The sequence below is a fragment of the Salmo trutta genome, chromosome 32 (assembly GCF_901001165.1).
Source record: "Salmo trutta chromosome 32, fSalTru1.1, whole genome shotgun sequence".
In the NCBI taxonomy this organism is placed as follows: Eukaryota; Metazoa; Chordata; class Actinopteri; order Salmoniformes; family Salmonidae; genus Salmo; species Salmo trutta.
This window is the reverse complement of record NC_042988.1, coordinates 37,992,466-38,008,772: the sequence shown is the minus strand read 5'-3', so window position 1 is coordinate 38,008,772 and position 16,307 is coordinate 37,992,466. Positions and strand designations below refer to the sequence as shown.

At 52.4% G+C, this 16,307-nt stretch overlaps 1 protein-coding gene across 2 annotated transcripts in view; it reads right to left on the bottom strand.

Annotated features, from left to right (window-relative positions):
* Window positions 1-14,995, bottom strand: part of LOC115171832 (protein HID1-like) — a 64,312-nt gene extending 49,317 nt beyond the window's left edge. For both annotated transcript variants that reach the window (XM_029729010.1, XM_029729011.1), the window contains exons 1-2: window positions 14,830-14,995; window positions 13,593-13,742 (exon numbers count right to left, since the gene is read on the bottom strand). In XM_029729010.1, the coding sequence (XP_029584870.1) occupies window positions 13,593-13,742; window positions 14,830-14,895 (216 nt within the window). In that variant the 5' untranslated portion in view covers window positions 14,896-14,995. The remainder of the gene's footprint in view (window positions 1-13,592; window positions 13,743-14,829) is intronic.
* Between the last annotated feature and the right edge of the window lie 1,312 nt (window positions 14,996-16,307).

Here is a 16,307-nt window from a genome sequence, read left to right as displayed (position 1 = left end):
CAGCATCAACAGTCTGTCCTGTTCCATTAGAGAGCCCCCCAGTCCCAACAGTCTTTCCTGTTCTATTAGAGCCCCTCCAGCCTCAACAGTCTGTCCTTTCACATTAGAGAGACCCCCCAGTCCCAACAGTCTGTCATGTTCCATTAGAGCCCCTAGTCCCAACAGTCTGTCATGTTCCATTAGAGCCCCCCAGTCCCAACAGTCTGTCCTGTTCTATTAGAGAGCCCCCCAGCACCAACAGTCTGTCATGTTCCAATAGAGAGCCCCCCAGCACCAACAGTCTGTCCTGTTCCATTAGAGAGCCCCCCAGTTCCAACAGTCTGTCCTGTTCCATTAGAGAGCCCCCCAGCACCAACAGTCTGTCATGTTCCATTAGAGCCCCCCAGTCCCAACAGTCTATCCTGTTCCATTAGAGCCCCCCAGCACCAACAGTCTGTCCTGTTCCATTAGAGAGCCCCCCCAGCACCAACAGTCTGTCCTGTTCTATTAGAGCCCCCCAGTCCCAACAGTCTATCCTGTTCCATTAGAGCCCCCCAGCACCAACAGTCTGTCCTGTTCCATTAGAGCCCCCAGTCCCAAAAGTCTGTCCTGTTCCATTAGAGCCCCCCCAGCCCCAACAGTCTGTCCTATTCCATTAAAGCCCCCCAGCACCAACAGTCTGTCATGTTCCATTAGAGAGCCCCCCCAGCACCAACAGTCTGTCATGTTCCATTAGAGCCCCCCAGTCCCAACAGCATATCCTGTTCCATTAGAGCCCCCCAGCACCAACAGTCTGTCCTGTTCCATTAGAGAGCCCCCCCAGCACCAACAGTCTGTCCTGTTCTATTAGAGCCCCCCAGTCCCAACAGTCTATCCTGTTCCATTAGAGCCCCCCAGCACCAACAGTCTGTCCTGTTCCATTAGAGAGCCCCCCAGCACCAACAGTCTGTCATGTTCCATTAGAGAGCCCCCCAGCACCAACAGTCTGTCATGTTCCATTAGAGCCCCCCCAGTCCCAACAGTCTATCCTGTTCCATTAGAGCCCCCCAGCACCAACAGTCTGTCCTGTTCCATTAGAGAGCCCCCCAGTCCCAACAGTCTGTCCTGTTCTATTAGAGCCCCCCAGTACCAACAGTCTGTCATGTTCCATTAGATCCCCCCCCAGCACCAACAGTCTGTCCTGTTCCATAAGAGAGCCCCCCAGCATCAACAGTCTGTCCTGTTCTATTAGAGCCCCCCAGTCCCAACAGTCTGTCATGTTCCATTACATCCCCCCAGCACCAACAGTCTGTCCTGTTCCATTAGAGAGCCCCCCAGTCCCAACAGTCTGTCATGTTCCATTAGAGCCCCCCCAGTCCCAACAGTCTATCCTGTTCCATTAGAGCCCCCCAGCACCAACAGTCTGTCCTGTTCCATTAGAGAGCCCCCCAGCACCAACAGTCTGTCCTGTTCTATTAGAGCCCCCCAGCACCAACAGTCTATACTGTTCCATTAGAGAGCCCCCCCAGTCCAACAGTCTGTCCTGTTCCATTAGAGAGCCCCCCAGTCCCAACAGTCTGTCCTGTTCTATTAGAGCCCCCCAGTCCCAACAGTCTGTCATGTTCCATTAGATCCCCCCCAGCACCAACAGTCTGTCCTGTTCCATTAGAGAGCCCCCCAGCATCAACAGTCTGTCCTGTTCTATTAGAGCCCCCCAGTCCCAACAGTCTGTCATGTTCCATTAGATCCCCCCAGCACCAACAGTCTGTCCTGTTCCATTAGAGAGCCCCCCAGTCCCAACAGTCTGTCATGTTCCATTAGAGCCCCCCCAGTCCTAACAGTCTATCCTGTTCCATTAGAGCCCCCCAGCACCAACAGTCTGTCCTGTTCCATTAGAGAGCCCCCCAGCACCAACAGTCTGTCCTGTTCTATTAGAGCCGCCCAGCACCAACAGTCTATCCTGTCCCATTAGAGAGCCCCCCCAGCATCAACAGTATGTCCTGTTCTATTAGATCCCCCCCAGCACCAACAGTCTGTCCTGTTCTATTAGAGCCCCCCAGTCCCAACAGTCTGTCCTGTTCTATTAGAGCCCCCCAGTCCCAACAGTCTGTCATGTTCCATTAGATCCCCCCCAGCACCAACAGTCTGTCCTGTTCCATTAGAGAGCCCCCCAGCATCAACAGTCTGTCCTGTTCTATTAGAGCCCCCCAGTCCCAACAGTCTGTCATGTTCCATTAGATCCCCCCAGCACCAACAGTCTGTCCTGTTCCATTAGAGAGCCCCCCAGTCCCAACAGTCTGTCATGTTCCATTAGAGCCCCCCCAGTCCTAACAGTCTATCCTGTTCCATTAGAGCCCCCCAGCACCAACAGTCTGTCCTGTTCCATTAGAGAGCCCCCCAGCACCAACAGTCTGTCCTGTTCTATTAGAGCCGCCCAGCACCAACAGTCTATCCTGTCCCATTAGAGAGCCCCCCCAGCATCAACAGTATGTCCTGTTCTATTAGATCCCCCCCAGCACCAACAGTCTGTCCTGTTCTATTAGAGCCCCCCAGTTCCAACAGTCTGTCCTGTTCCATTAGAGAGCCCAGGTCCAACAGCCCGTCCTGCTCCATTAGAGCCCCCCACTCCCAACAGTCTGTCCTTTTCCATTAGAGCCCCCAGTCCCAAAAGTCTGTCCTGTTCTATTAGAGCCCCCCCAGCACCAACAGTCTGTCCTGTTCCATTACAGCCCCCCATTCCCAACAGTCTGTCCTGTTCCATTAGAGAGCCCCCCAGCACCAACAGTCTGTCCTGTTCCATTAGAGAGCCCCCCAGCACCAACAGTCTGTCCTGTTCCATTCGAGCCCCCAGCACCAACAGTCTGTCCTGTTCCATTAGAGAGCCCCCCAGCACCAACAGTCTGTCCTGTTCCATTAGAGAGCCCCCCAGCACCAACAGTCTGTCCTGTTCCATTAGAGCCCCCAGCACCAACAGTCTGTCCTGTTCCATTAGAGAGCCCCCCAGCACCAACAGTCTGTCCTGTTCCATTAGAGAGCCCCCCCAGCACCAACAGTCTGTACAGTTCCATTAAAGAGCCCCCCAGCACCAACAGTCTGTCCTGTTCCATTAGCTAGCCCCCCAGTCCCAACAGTCTGTCCTGTTCCATTAGAGCCCCCCAGCACCAACAGTCTGTCCTGTTCCATTAGAGAGCCCCCCAGCACCAACAGTCTGTCCTGTTCCATTAGAGAGCCCCCCCAGCACCAACAGTCTGTCCTGTTCCATTAGAGAGCCCCCCAGTCCCAACAGTCTGTCCTGTTCCATTAGAGAGCCCCCCAGCACCAACAGTCTGTCCTGTTCCATTAGAGAGCCCCCCAGTCCCAACAGTCTTTCCTGTTCTATTAGAGCCCCACCAGCCTCAACAGTCTGTCCTTTCACATTAGAGAGACCCCCCAGTCCCAACAGTCTGTCATGTTCCATTAGAGCCCCTAGTCCCAACAGTCTGTCATGTTCCATTAGAGCCCCCCAGTGCCAACAGTCTGTCCTGTTCTATTAGAGAGCCCCCCAGCACCAACAGTCTGTCATGTTCCATTAGAGAGCCCCCCAGCACCAACAGTCTGTCCTGTTCCATTAGAGAGCCCCCCAGTTCCAACAGTCTGTCCTGTTGCATTAGAGCCCCCCAGCACCAACAGTCTGTCCTGTTCCATTAGAGCCCCCAGTCCCAAAAGTCTGTCCTGTTCCATTAGAGCCCCCCCAGCCCCAACAGTCTGTCCTATTCCATTAGAGCCCCCCAGCACCAACAGTCTGTCATGTTCCATTAGAGAGCCCCCCAGCACCAACAGTCTGTCATGTTCCATTAGAGCCCCCCAGTCCCAACAGTCTATCCTGTTCCATTAGAGCCCCCCAGCACCAACAGTCTGTCCTGTTCCATTAGAGAGCCCCCCAGCATCAACAGTCTGTCCTGTTCATTTAGAGCCCCCCAGCACCAACAGTCTGTCATGTTCCATTAGAGCCCCCCCAGTCCCAACAGTCTATCCTGTTCCATTAGAGCCCCCCAGCACCAACAGTCTGTCCTGTTCCATTAGAGAGCCCCCCAGTCCCAACAGTCTGTCCTGTTCTATTAGAGCCCCCCAGTCCCAACAGTCTGTCATGTTCCATTAGATCCCCCCCCCAGCACCAACAGTCTGTCCTGTTCCATTAGAGAGCCCCCCAGCATCAACAGTCTGTCCTGTTCTATTAGAGCCCCCAAGTCCCAACAGTCTGTCATGTTCCATTAGATCCCCCCCAGCACCAACAGTCTGTCCTGTTCCATTAGAGAGCCCCCCAGTCCCAACAGTCTGTCATGTTCCATTAGAGCCCCCCCAGTCCCAACAGTCTATCCTGTTCCATTAGAGCCTCCCAGCACCAACAGTCTGTCCTGTTCCATTAGAGAGTCCCCCAGCACCAACAGTCTGTCCTGTTCTATTAGAGCCCCCCAGCACCAACAGTCTATCCTGTTCCATTAGAGAGCCCCCCCCCAGTCCCAACAGTCTGTCCTGTTCTATTAGAGCCCCCCAGCATCAACAGTCTATCCTGTCACATTAGAGAGCCCCCCCAGCATCAACAGTATGTCCTGTTCTATTAGATCCCCCCAGCACCAACAGTCTGTCCTGTTCTATTAGAGCCCCCCAGTTCCAACAGTCTGTCCTGTTCCATTAGAGAGCCCAGGTCCAACAGCCCGTCCTGCTCCATTAGATCCCCCCACTCCCAACAGTCTGTCCTTTTCCATTAGAGCCCCCAGTCCCAAAAGTCTGTCCTGTTCTATTAGAGCCCCCCCAGCACCAACAGTCTGTCCTGTTCCATTACAGCCCCCCATTCCCAACAGTCTGTCCTGTTCCATTAGAGAGCCCCCCAGCACCAACAGTCTGTCCTGTTCCATTAGAGAGCCCCCCAGCACCAACAGTCTGTCCTGTTCCATTCGAGCCCCCAGCACCAACAGTCTGTCCTGTTCCATTAGAGAGCCCCCAGCACCAACAGTCTGTCCTGTTCCATTAGAGCCCCCCAGCACCAACAGTCTGTCCTGTTCCATTAGAGCCCCCAGCACCAACAGTCTGTCCTGTTCCATTAGAGAGCCCCCCAGCACCAACAGTCTGTCCTGTTCCATTAGAGAGCCCCCCCAGCACCAACAGTCTGTACAGTTCCATTAAAGAGCCCCCCAGCACCAACAGTCTGTCCTGTTCCATTAGAGAGCCCCCCAGTCCCAACAGTCTGTCCTGTTCCATTAGAGCCCCCCAGCACCAACAGTCTGTCCTGTTCCATTAGAGCCCCCAGCACCAACAGTCTGTCCTGTTCCATTAGAGAGCCCCCCAGCACCAACAGTCTGTCCTGTTCCATTAGAGAGCCCCCCCAGCACCAACAGTCTGTCCTGTTCCATTAGAGAGCCCCCCAGTCCCAACAGTCTGTCCTGTTCCATTAGAGAGCCCCCCAGCACCAACAGTCTGTCCTGTTCCATTAGAGCCCCTCCAGCCTCAACAGTCTGTCCTTTCACATTAGAGAGACCCCCCAGTCCCAACAGTCTGTCATGTTCCATTAGAGCCCCTAGTCCCAACAGTCTGTCATGTTCCATTACAGCCCCCCAGTCCCAACAGTCTGTCCTGTTCTATTAGAGAGCCCCCCAGCACCAACAATCTGTCATGTTCCATTAGAGAGCCCCCCAGCACCAACAGTCTGTCCTGTTCCATTAGAGAGCCCCCCAGTTCCAACAGTCTGTCCTGTTCCATTAGAGCCCCCCAGCACCAACAGTCTGTCCTGTTCCATTAGAGCCCCCAGTCCCAAAAGTCTGTCCTGTTCCATTAGAGCCCCCCCAGCCCGAACAGTCTGTCCTATTCCATTAGAGCCCCCCAGCACCAACAGTCTGTCATGTTCCATTAGAGAGCCCCCCAGCACCAACAGTCTGTCATGTTCCATTAGAGCCCCCCAGTCCCAACAGTCTATCCTGTTCCATTAGAGCCCCCCAGCACCAACAGTTTGTCCTGTTCCATTAGAGAGCCCCCCAGCATCAACAGTCTGTCCTGTTCATTTAGAGCCCCCCAGCACCAACAGTCTGTCCTGTTCCATTAGAGACCCCCCAGTCCCAACAGTCTGTCCTGTTCTATTAGAGCCCCCCAGTCCCAACAGTCTGTCATGTTCCATTAGATCCCCCCCAGCACCAACAGTCTGTCCTGTTCCATTAGAGAGCCCCCCCAGTTTCAACAGTCTGTCCTGTTCTATTAGAGCCCCCCAGTCCCAACAGTCTGTCATGTTCCATTAGAGCCCCCCAGCACCAACAGTCTGTCCTGTTCCATTAGAGACCCCCCAGTCCCAAAAGTCTGTCCTGTTCCATTAGAGAGCCCCCCAGTCCCAACAGTCTGTCCTGTTCCATTAGAGCCCCCCAGCACCAACAGTCTGTCCTTTTCCATTAGAGAGCCCCCCCAGTCCCAACAGTCTGTCCTGTCCCATTAGAGAGCCCCCCAGCACCAACAGTCTGTTCTGTTCCATTAGAGCCCCCCCCCCCCCAGCCGCAACGGTCTGTCCTGTTCCATTACAGCCCCCCCAGTCCCAACAGCCCGTCCTGTTCCATTAGAGCCCTCCAGCACCAACAGTCTGTCCTGTTCCATTAGAGCCCCCCAGCACCAACAGTCTGTCCTGTTCCATTAGAGCCCCTCCAGCACCAACAGTCTGTCCTGTTCCATTAGAGAGCCCCCCAGGTCCAACAGTCTGTCCTGGTCCATTAGAGAGCCCCCCCAGCCCCAACAGTCTGTCCTGTTCCATTAGAGCCCCCCAGCCCCAACAGTCTGTCCTTTTCCATTAGAGCCCCCCCCAGTCCCAACAGTCTGTCCTGTTCCATTAGAGCCCCCCCAGCCCCAACAGTCTGTCCTGTTCCATTAGAGCCCCCCCAGCCCCAACAATCTGTCCTGTTCCATTAGAGCCCCCCAGGTCCAACAGCCTGTCCTTTTCCATTAGAGCCCCCCCAGCCCCAACAGTCTGTCCTGTTCCATTAGAGCCCTCCAGCACCAACAGTCTGTCCTGTTCCATTAGAGCCCCCCAGCACCAACAGTCTGTCATGTTCCATTAGAGAGCCCCCCAGTCCCAACAGTCTGTCCTGTTCTATTAGAGCCCCCCCAGCACCAACAGTCTGTCCTGTTCCATTAGAGCCCCCCAGCACCAACAGTCTGTCCTTTTCCATTAGAGAGCCCCCCCAGTCCCAACAGTCTGTCCTGTCCCATTAGAGCCCCCCAGCACCAACAGTCTGTCCTGTTCCATTAGAGAGCCCCCCAGCACCAACAGTCTGTCCTGTTCCATTAGAGAGCCCCCCCAGCACCAACAGTCTGTCCTGTTCCATTAGAGAGCCCCCCAGTCCCAACAGTCTGTCCTGTTCCATTAGAGAGCCCCCCAGCACCAACAGTCTGTCCTGTTCCATTAGAGAGCCCCCCAGTCCCAACAGTCTTTCCTGTTCTATTAGAGCCCCACCAGCCTCAACAGTCTGTCCTTTCACATTAGATAGACCCCCCAGTCCCAACAGTCTGTCATGTTCCATTAGAGCCCCTAGTCCCAACAGTCTGTCATGTTCCATTAGAGCCCCCCAGTGCCAACAGTCTGTCCTGTTCTATTAGAGAGCCCCCCAGCACCAACAGTCTGTCATGTTCCATTAGAGAGCCCCCCAGCACCAACAGTCTGTCCTGTTCCATTAGAGAGCCCCCCAGTTCCAACAGTCTGTCCTGTTGCATTAGAGCCCCCCAGCACCAACAGTCTGTCCTGTTCCATTAGAGCCCCCAGTCCCAAAAGTCTGTCCTGTTCCATTAGAGCCCCCCCAGCCCCAACAGTCTGTCCTATTCCATTAGAGCCCCCCAGCACCAACAGTCTGTCATGTTCCATTAGAGAGCCCCCCAGCACCAACAGTCTGTCATGTTCCATTAGAGCCCCCCAGTCCCAACAGTCTATCCTGTTCCATTAGAGCCCCCCAGCACCAACAGTCTGTCCTGTTCCATTAGAGAGCCCCCCAGCATCAACAGTCTGTCCTGTTCATTTAGAGCCCCCCAGCACCAACAGTCTGTCATGTTCCATTAGAGCCCCCCCAGTCCCAACAGTCTATCCTGTTCCATTAGAGCCCCCCAGCACCAACAGTCTGTCCTGTTCCATTAGAGAGCCCCCCAGTCCCAACAGTCTGTCCTGTTCTATTAGAGCCCCCCAGTCCCAACAGTCTGTCATGTTCCATTAGATCCCCCCCCAGCACCAACAGTCTGTCCTGTTCCATTAGAGAGCCCCCCAGCATCAACAGTCTGTCCTGTTCTATTAGAGCCCCCAAGTCCCAACAGTCTGTCATGTTCCATTAGATCCCCCCCAGCACCAACAGTCTGTCCTGTTCCATTAGAGAGCCCCCCAGTCCCAACAGTCTGTCATGTTCCATTAGAGCCCCCCCAGTCCCAACAGTCTATCCTGTTCCATTAGAGCCTCCCAGCACCAACAGTCTGTCCTGTTCCATTAGAGAGTCCCCCAGCACCAACAGTCTGTCCTGTTCTATTAGAGCCCCCCAGCACCAACAGTCTATCCTGTTCCATTAGAGAGCCCCCCCCAGTCCCAACAGTCTGTCCTGTTCTATTAGAGCCCCCCAGCATCAACAGTCTATCCTGTCCCATTAGAGAGCCCCCCCAGCATCAACAGTATGTCCTGTTCTATTAGATCCCCCCAGCACCAACAGTCTGTCCTGTTCTATTAGAGCCCCCCAGTTCCAACAGTCTGTCCTGTTCCATTAGAGAGCCCAGGTCCAACAGCCCGTCCTGCTCCATTAGATCCCCCCACTCCCAACAGTCTGTCCTTTTCCATTAGAGCCCCCAGTCCCAAAAGTCTGTCCTGTTCTATTAGAGCCCCCCCAGCACCAACAGTCTGTCCTGTTCCATTACAGCCCCCCATTCCCAACAGTCTGTCCTGTTCCATTAGAGAGCCCCCCAGCACCAACAGTCTGTCCTGTTCCATTAGAGAGCCCCCCAGCACCAACAGTCTGTCCTGTTCCATTCGAGCCCCCAGCACCAACAGTCTGTCCTGTTCCATTAGAGAGCCCCCAGCACCAACAGTCTGTCCTGTTCCATTAGAGCCCCCCAGCACCAACAGTCTGTCCTGTTCCATTAGAGCCCCCAGCACCAACAGTCTGTCCTGTTCCATTAGAGAGCCCCCCAGCACCAACAGTCTGTCCTGTTCCATTAGAGAGCCCCCCCAGCACCAACAGTCTGTACAGTTCCATTAAAGAGCCCCCCAGCACCAACAGTCTGTCCTGTTCCATTAGAGAGCCCCCCAGTCCCAACAGTCTGTCCTGTTCCATTAGAGCCCCCCAGCACCAACAGTCTGTCCTGTTCCATTAGAGAGCCCCCCCAGCACCAACAGTCTGTCCTGTTCCATTAGAGAGCCCCCCAGTCCCAACAGTCTGTCCTGTTCCATTAGAGAGCCCCCCAGCACCAACAGTCTGTCCTGTTCCATTAGAGCCCCTCCAGCCTCAACAGTCTGTCCTTTCACATTAGAGAGACCCCCCAGTCCCAACAGTCTGTCATGTTCCATTAGAGCCCCTAATCCCAACAGTCTGTCCTGTTCCATTAGAGCCCCCCAGTCCCAACAGTCTGTCCTGTTCTATTAGAGAGCCCCCCAGCACCAACAATCTGTCATGTTCCATTAGAGAGCCCCCCAGCACCAACAGTCTGTCCTGTTCCATTAGAGAGCCCCCCAGTTTCAACAGTCTGTCCTGTTCCATTAGAGCCCCCCAGCACCAACAGTCTGTCCTGTTCCATTAGAGCCCCCAGTCCCAAAAGTCTGTCCTGTTCCATTAGAGCCCCCCCAGCCCGAACAGTCTGTCCTATTCCATTAGAGCCCCCCAGCACCAACAGTCTGTCATGTTCCATTAGAGAGCCCCCCAGCACCAACAGTCTGTCATGTTCCATTAGAGCCCCCCAGTCCCAACAGTCTATCCTGTTCCATTAGAGCCCCCCAGCACCAACAGTCTGTCCTGTTCCATTAGAGAGCCCCCCAGCATCAACAGTCTGTCCTGTTCATTTAGAGCCCCCCAGCACCAACAGTCTGTCCTGTTCCATTAGAGACCCCCCAGTCCCAACAGTCTGTCCTGTTCTATTAGAGCCCCCCAGTCCCAACAGTCTGTCATGTTCCATTAGATCCCCCCCAGCACCAACAGTCTGTCCTGTTCCATTAGAGAGCCCCCCCAGTTTCAACAGTCTGTCCTGTTCTATTAGAGCCCCCCAGTCCCAACAGTCTGTCATGTTCCATTAGAGCCCCCCAGCACCAACAGTCTGTCCTGTTCCATTAGAGACCCCCCAGTCCCAAAAGTCTGTCCTGTTCCATTAGAGAGCCCCCCAGTCCCAACAGTCTGTCCTGTTCCATTAGAGCCCCCCAGCACCAACAGTCTGTCCTTTTCCATTAGAGAGCCCCCCAGCACCAACAGTCTGTTCTGTTCCATTAGAGCCCCCCCCCCCCCAGCCGCAACGGTCTGTCCTGTTCCATTACAGCCCCCCCAGTCCCAACAGCCCGTCCTGTTCCATTAGAGCCCTCCAGCACCAACAGTCTGTCCTGTTCCATTAGAGCCCCCCAGCACCAACAGTCTGTCCTGTTCCATTAGAGCCCCTCCAGCACCAACAGTCTGTCCTGTTCCATTAGAGAGCCCCCCAGGTCCAACAGTCTGTCCTGGTCCATTAGAGAGCCCCCCCAGCCCCAACAGTCTGTCCTGTTCCATTAGAGCCCCCCAGCCCCAACAGTCTGTCCTTTTCCATTAGAGCCCCCCCCAGTCCCAACAGTCTGTCCTGTTCCATTAGAGCCCCCCCAGCCCCAACAGTCTGTCCTGTTCCATTAGAGCCCCCCCAGCCCCAACAATCTGTCCTGTTCCATTAGAGCCCCCCAGGTCCAACAGCCTGTCCTTTTCCATTAGAGCCCCCCCAGCCCCAACAGTCTGTCCTGTTCCATTAGAGCCCTCCAGCACCAACAGTCTGTCCTGTTCCATTAGAGCCCCCCAGCACCAACAGTCTGACATGTTCCATTAGAGCCCCCAGTCCCAACAGTCTGTCCTGTTCCATTAGAGAGCCCCCCAGTCCCAACAGTCTGTCCTGTTCTATTAGAGCCCCCCCAGCACCAACAGTCTGTCCTGTTCTATTAGAGCCCCCCCAGCACCAACAGTCTGTCCTGTTCCATTAGAGCCCCCCAGCACCAACAGTCTGTCCTTTTCCATTAGAGAGCCCCCCCAGTCCCAACAGTCTGTCCTGTCCCATTAGAGAGCCCCCCAGCACCAACAGTCTGTTCTGTTCCATTAGAGCCCCCCCCCCCCCCCAGCCGCAACGGTCTGTCCTGTTCCATTACAGCCCCCCCAGTCCCAACAGCCCGTCCTGTTCCATTAGAGCCCTCCAGCACCAACAGTCTGTCCTGTTCCATTAGAGCCCCCCAGCACCAACAGTCTGTCCTGTTCCATTAGAGCCCCTCCAGCACCAACAGTCTGTCCTGTTCCATTAGAGAGCCCCCCAGGTCCAACAGTCTGTCCTGGTCCATTAGAGAGCCCCCCCAGCCCCAACAGTCTGTCCTGTTCCATTAGAGCCCCCCAGCCCCAACAGTCTGTCCTTTTCCATTAGAGCCCCCCCAGTCCCAACAGTCTGTCCTGTTCCATTAGAGCCCCCCCAGCCCCAACAGTCTGTCCTGTTCCATTAGAGCCCCCCCAGCCCCAACAATCTGTCCTGTTCCATTAGAGCCCCCCAGGTCCAACAGCCTGTCCTTTTCCATTAGAGCCCCCCCAGCCCCAACAGTCTGTCCTGTTCCATTAGAGCCCTCCAGCACCAACAGTCTGTCCTGTTCCATTAGAGCCCCCCAGCACCAACAGTCTGTCATGTTCCATTAGAGCCCCCAGTCCCAACAGTCTGTCCTGTTCCATTAGAGAGCCCCCCAGTCCCAACAGTCTGTCCTGTTCTATTAGAGCCCCCCCAGCACCAACAGTCTGTCCTGTTCCATTAGAGAGCCCCCCCAGTATCAACAGTCTGTCATGTTCCATTAGAGAGCCCCCCAGCACCAACAGTCTGTCCTGTTCTATTAGAGCCCTCCCCAGCACCAACAGTCTGTCCTGTTCCATTAGCGAGCCCCCCAGTCCCAACAGTCTGTCCTGTTCTATTAGAGCCCCCCCAGCACCAACAGTCTGTCCTGTTCCATTAGAGCCCCCCAGCACCAACAGTCTGTCCTGTTCTATTAGAGCCCTCCCCAGCACCAACAGTCTGTCCTGTTCCATTAGCGAGCCCCCCAGTCCCAACAGTCTGTCCTGTTCCATTAGAGAGCCCCCCAGCACCAACAGTCTGTCATGTTCCATTAGAGCCCCCAGTCCCAACAGTCTGTCCTGTTCCATTAGAGAGCCCCCCAGTCCCAACAGTCTGTCATGTTCCATTAGAGCCCCCCAGTCCCAACAGTCTGTCCTGTTCCATTAGAGAGCCCCCCCAGCCCCAACAGTCTGTCCTGTTCTATTAGAGCCCCCCCCAGCACCAACAGTCTGTGCTGTTCCATTAGAAAGCCCCCCCAGCACCAACAGTCTGTCCTGTTCCATTAGAGCCCCCCAGTCCCAACAGTCTGTCCTGTTCCATTAGAAAGCCCCCCCAGCACCAACAGTCTGTCCTGTTCCATTAGAGCCCCCCAGTCCCAACAGTCTGTCCTGTTCTATTAGAGCCCCCCAGCACCAACAGTCTGTCCTGTTCCATTAGAGAGCCCCCCCAGTATCAACAGTCTGTCATGTTCCATTAGAGAGCCCCCCCAGCTCCAACAATATGTCCTGTTCCATTAGAGCCCCCCCAGCACCAACAATCTGTCCTGTTCCTTTAGAGAGCCCCCCCCCCCCCCCCCACCACCACCAACAGTCTGTCATGTTCCATTAGAGAGCCCCCCGGTGTCAACAGTCTGTCCTGTTCCTTTAGAGAGCCCCCCAGTCCCAACAGTCTTTCATGTTCCATTAGAGAGCCCCCCAGTCCCAACAGTCTGTCATGTTCCATTAGAGAGCCCCCCAGTCCCAACAGTCTGTCCTGTTCCATTAGAGAGCCCCCCAGTCCCAACAGTCTGTCATGTTCCATTAGAGAGCCCCCCAGTCCCAACAGTCTGTCATGTTCCATTAGAGAGCCCCCCAGTCCCAACAGTCTGTCATGTTCCATTAGAGAGCCCCCCAGCACCAACAGTAGGTCTGTTTTGTTTCTGATAGGTGGTTTATAAAGGAAGCAGCGAGTCGGAGACGGGAAGGGAGGACTCCTTGCTTCTTTCCTGCATCCAAGAGCAGCGGGACTGACTCACTGACAGACGCCTCTGCCAGTCAGCCAGCTACTCAATAAAAGCTGCAAAGCATCATAACAATATCTCTGTGGAATGCACTTGATGTTAGTACAGCTTGCATCCATTACCTAAAATAAATGTGTTTAGTCTTAGAGTGCGTATCTGAACAGTTTTCGTAGGTTTCCCAGACAGATTAAGCCTAGTCCAGTTCTAAAAAACATTCTCAGTGGAGAACCTCTATTGAAAGAGCTTTTTAGTCCATGAGTATAGGCTTAATCTGTGTCTGAGAAACCTTTCTGGTTCATCTGCTGCAGCCCAGTGCTGTTCCACTTCCATAACATCCTCATCATCATCATCCTTCTACCTTATAGCAGAGGGTTGCCAGATTGGAGGGGGACTCCTCCCGAACAGCTCGGATCTCCGCAGCTGGCACCAGGGCAAAAACATCCTGCACAGTGGTGGCAGTGTCAGCCCAGAACTGGTCCCAGAAGGCATCGTCTGTGGCCTCCACTGGCTGTGGAAAATGCATGTATCTGCTTTTAGACTACATTTCCCACCACACATTGGGCTCGTCTAGGCTTGCTCCAATCGGACTAATGATAACCTATTACATTGGGTGTAAAAACAGCATGTATAACAGTGTCATAGAAAGCAATAGGGTAATGTAATGTAATAAATATCAAATCACACAACAAATGCATTCAGTATCACCACATATATCAATAAGGATACTATGACATAAAGAGGGCTAGAATAATAGAAATAAACATATCATGAGAATAATGTCACCTCATTCTAATTACTAGGTTTCATGTCAACACAAGGTAGCAGATGGGGCAACATAACAGCCTATCTCTTCCTAATTGCTGTTAGTCTATACAACATCAGGAAATATGAGCTGCTCTAATCTCTAATCACATAATAGTGCACCTGCCACATCAGTGGGCGGTGGGAGAAAGGACGCCTACGTCATTTGACCATCGAATAAGATATGTGTTTTCGGTGATCTATAAGAATCAAAATAAAAAATGTAACATCTTAAACAACAAGTACTCTACTTGGCTGAAAACTATGCTGTCTGTTTCTCATGTCACCGATGATAAGGCCTGTAGAAGGGAGTTATGATCATGCAGACAGTGAATAGACACGGTCTATTAAACAGCGAAAAGGGGGTATTTGGATATGCTATAGGTTTATGAGCCCACTTTTCATATAACGCAGAAACTTAATGCTAAATAGAAACACCCCAGAATAACAATAGGACAGAATAAGGCATATGAGAGATTTAAAACAGTAGCGTGTCACTGCTATCATTGCGGGGGATTTGATTATAACCTAACAAAACGCATGATCAAATACGCCAAGCATTTCATGACGTGCGGGAGAATATTTTTTTTTTAAACAAATATCTCAATATAGACCTATGCATTGAAAATCAACGGTCTATATGCAGCCCCTATCTTTTGTTTTCTAATAGAGCCCTTATCCTTCCTAGTGATATACAAACAGCTATTGCGCTCTTTCTGTGATCGCTATTTATACTCAAATATTTTCCTATTTCTCAGCGTTGGCCTATAATAAATATTTCAATGGTACCCAACCTGTGTTTTGGTTGTCAGCTGTATCACTGCTTTCCTGAAGTTCAGTTTAGAATCGGTGTTACCCATTTTGATATTCCTTTTTAAACTACAGCGTTGTTGATGCCGTGAATCCCTACTAATCTTGTTCACCTCTTTCCTCCGCTTGAGTCACTCGCGGAGGCGTTTCTACGTCACTGGTTGGCTAGCCTTTTACACTGGGCTCGAAACTTCCGGGTTCTTCAAGAGTACAATAATCACTATGCCTATCATAAGGTAAAATGTAATACATATTATACAGGGAACCCTTGCACCTGGTATAATATCATAATATTGTAGGGTTATCTCTTTAAAAATATATTAATGGAATGCAATTTACAATACAACAATGCGGGGTTTTATTCTATACAATCTCTTTGATTGAAATCATTGTTACAATATTGATATAATTGGTTACAATATACATGACTGTAACAATAAGAAATTGTAACATTGTATCAACCATTGTATCAGTGTCTGTACTGGTTGTGGACCGAACCGGACCGAACCGGACCGGTAACAGCGACACCATGTGGTAGCTCTAGCCAACGTTCTGTCTTTACTGCGCAGACGCGGTGTCACGTAAACAGCAGAGGCTCGTGAGGTAGCTAGCTAGCTACATAGATGTTGGAGCGTGGATACCGGCGATATTGTTGAAATGTAGCTTTCAATCAATGTATTTGTCTTTCTTTACCACAAATCGCATTGTCTAGCAGGAGAATCTGACCTGTGAGACACTTATCTACACCGAGGATACATCCTTTTGTTGTTTTGATCAGTGAATCGAGAAGGCTAACGTTACTGTAGCTAGCAAGTTAACGTTAGACAGCATAGTTTGGGTCCTTGCAACGTTGAGCTTCAAAGCTCGAATGTAAGGGCGGGTTTCTTTCTCTCACATTGTTTACATGTTAGCTAACTTTAGATAGCTATCAACCTAACGTGACCGTCTTGCTAGCTTAGTTAGTCTGTCAACTGTCGTTTTGCTAGCCATGATTTGACTTCGAAAACAGCAGGTATACCATTATGATATTGATTTGGTGCTTTGACTGTGCTAGTTTCTAGCTAAACAGCTTAGCTGGTAATAAAGTAGTTTAAATGTCATGTTTGGGTGATGTCGCCAACCGTCTGTCTGGCCCTTTATGTTAGTTAGAGATATCTTCGACACGCTGGTTTCATGGCACTTAAAATACCAACATAATGTATTTTAGCTGGCTTGTAACAACTGCGTGGGACACTCGCTAGATCGCTAATGAATTAGCTTGCTGAGCCGTAAACGTAATCAAACTGTGAGTAGCCTAGGCCGGAAACAGTGACGGTGAAAAACAACTCGTCACAGCAGCCTAACGTTATATTGACCACGACACGTAACCAGCTGCAAGGCCTGTCATTAGGACAATACAATCAATACATGTTAACTGAAAACAGGTGAGTTCGTTGCATTGTTTATCTGCATGCTACTTGCA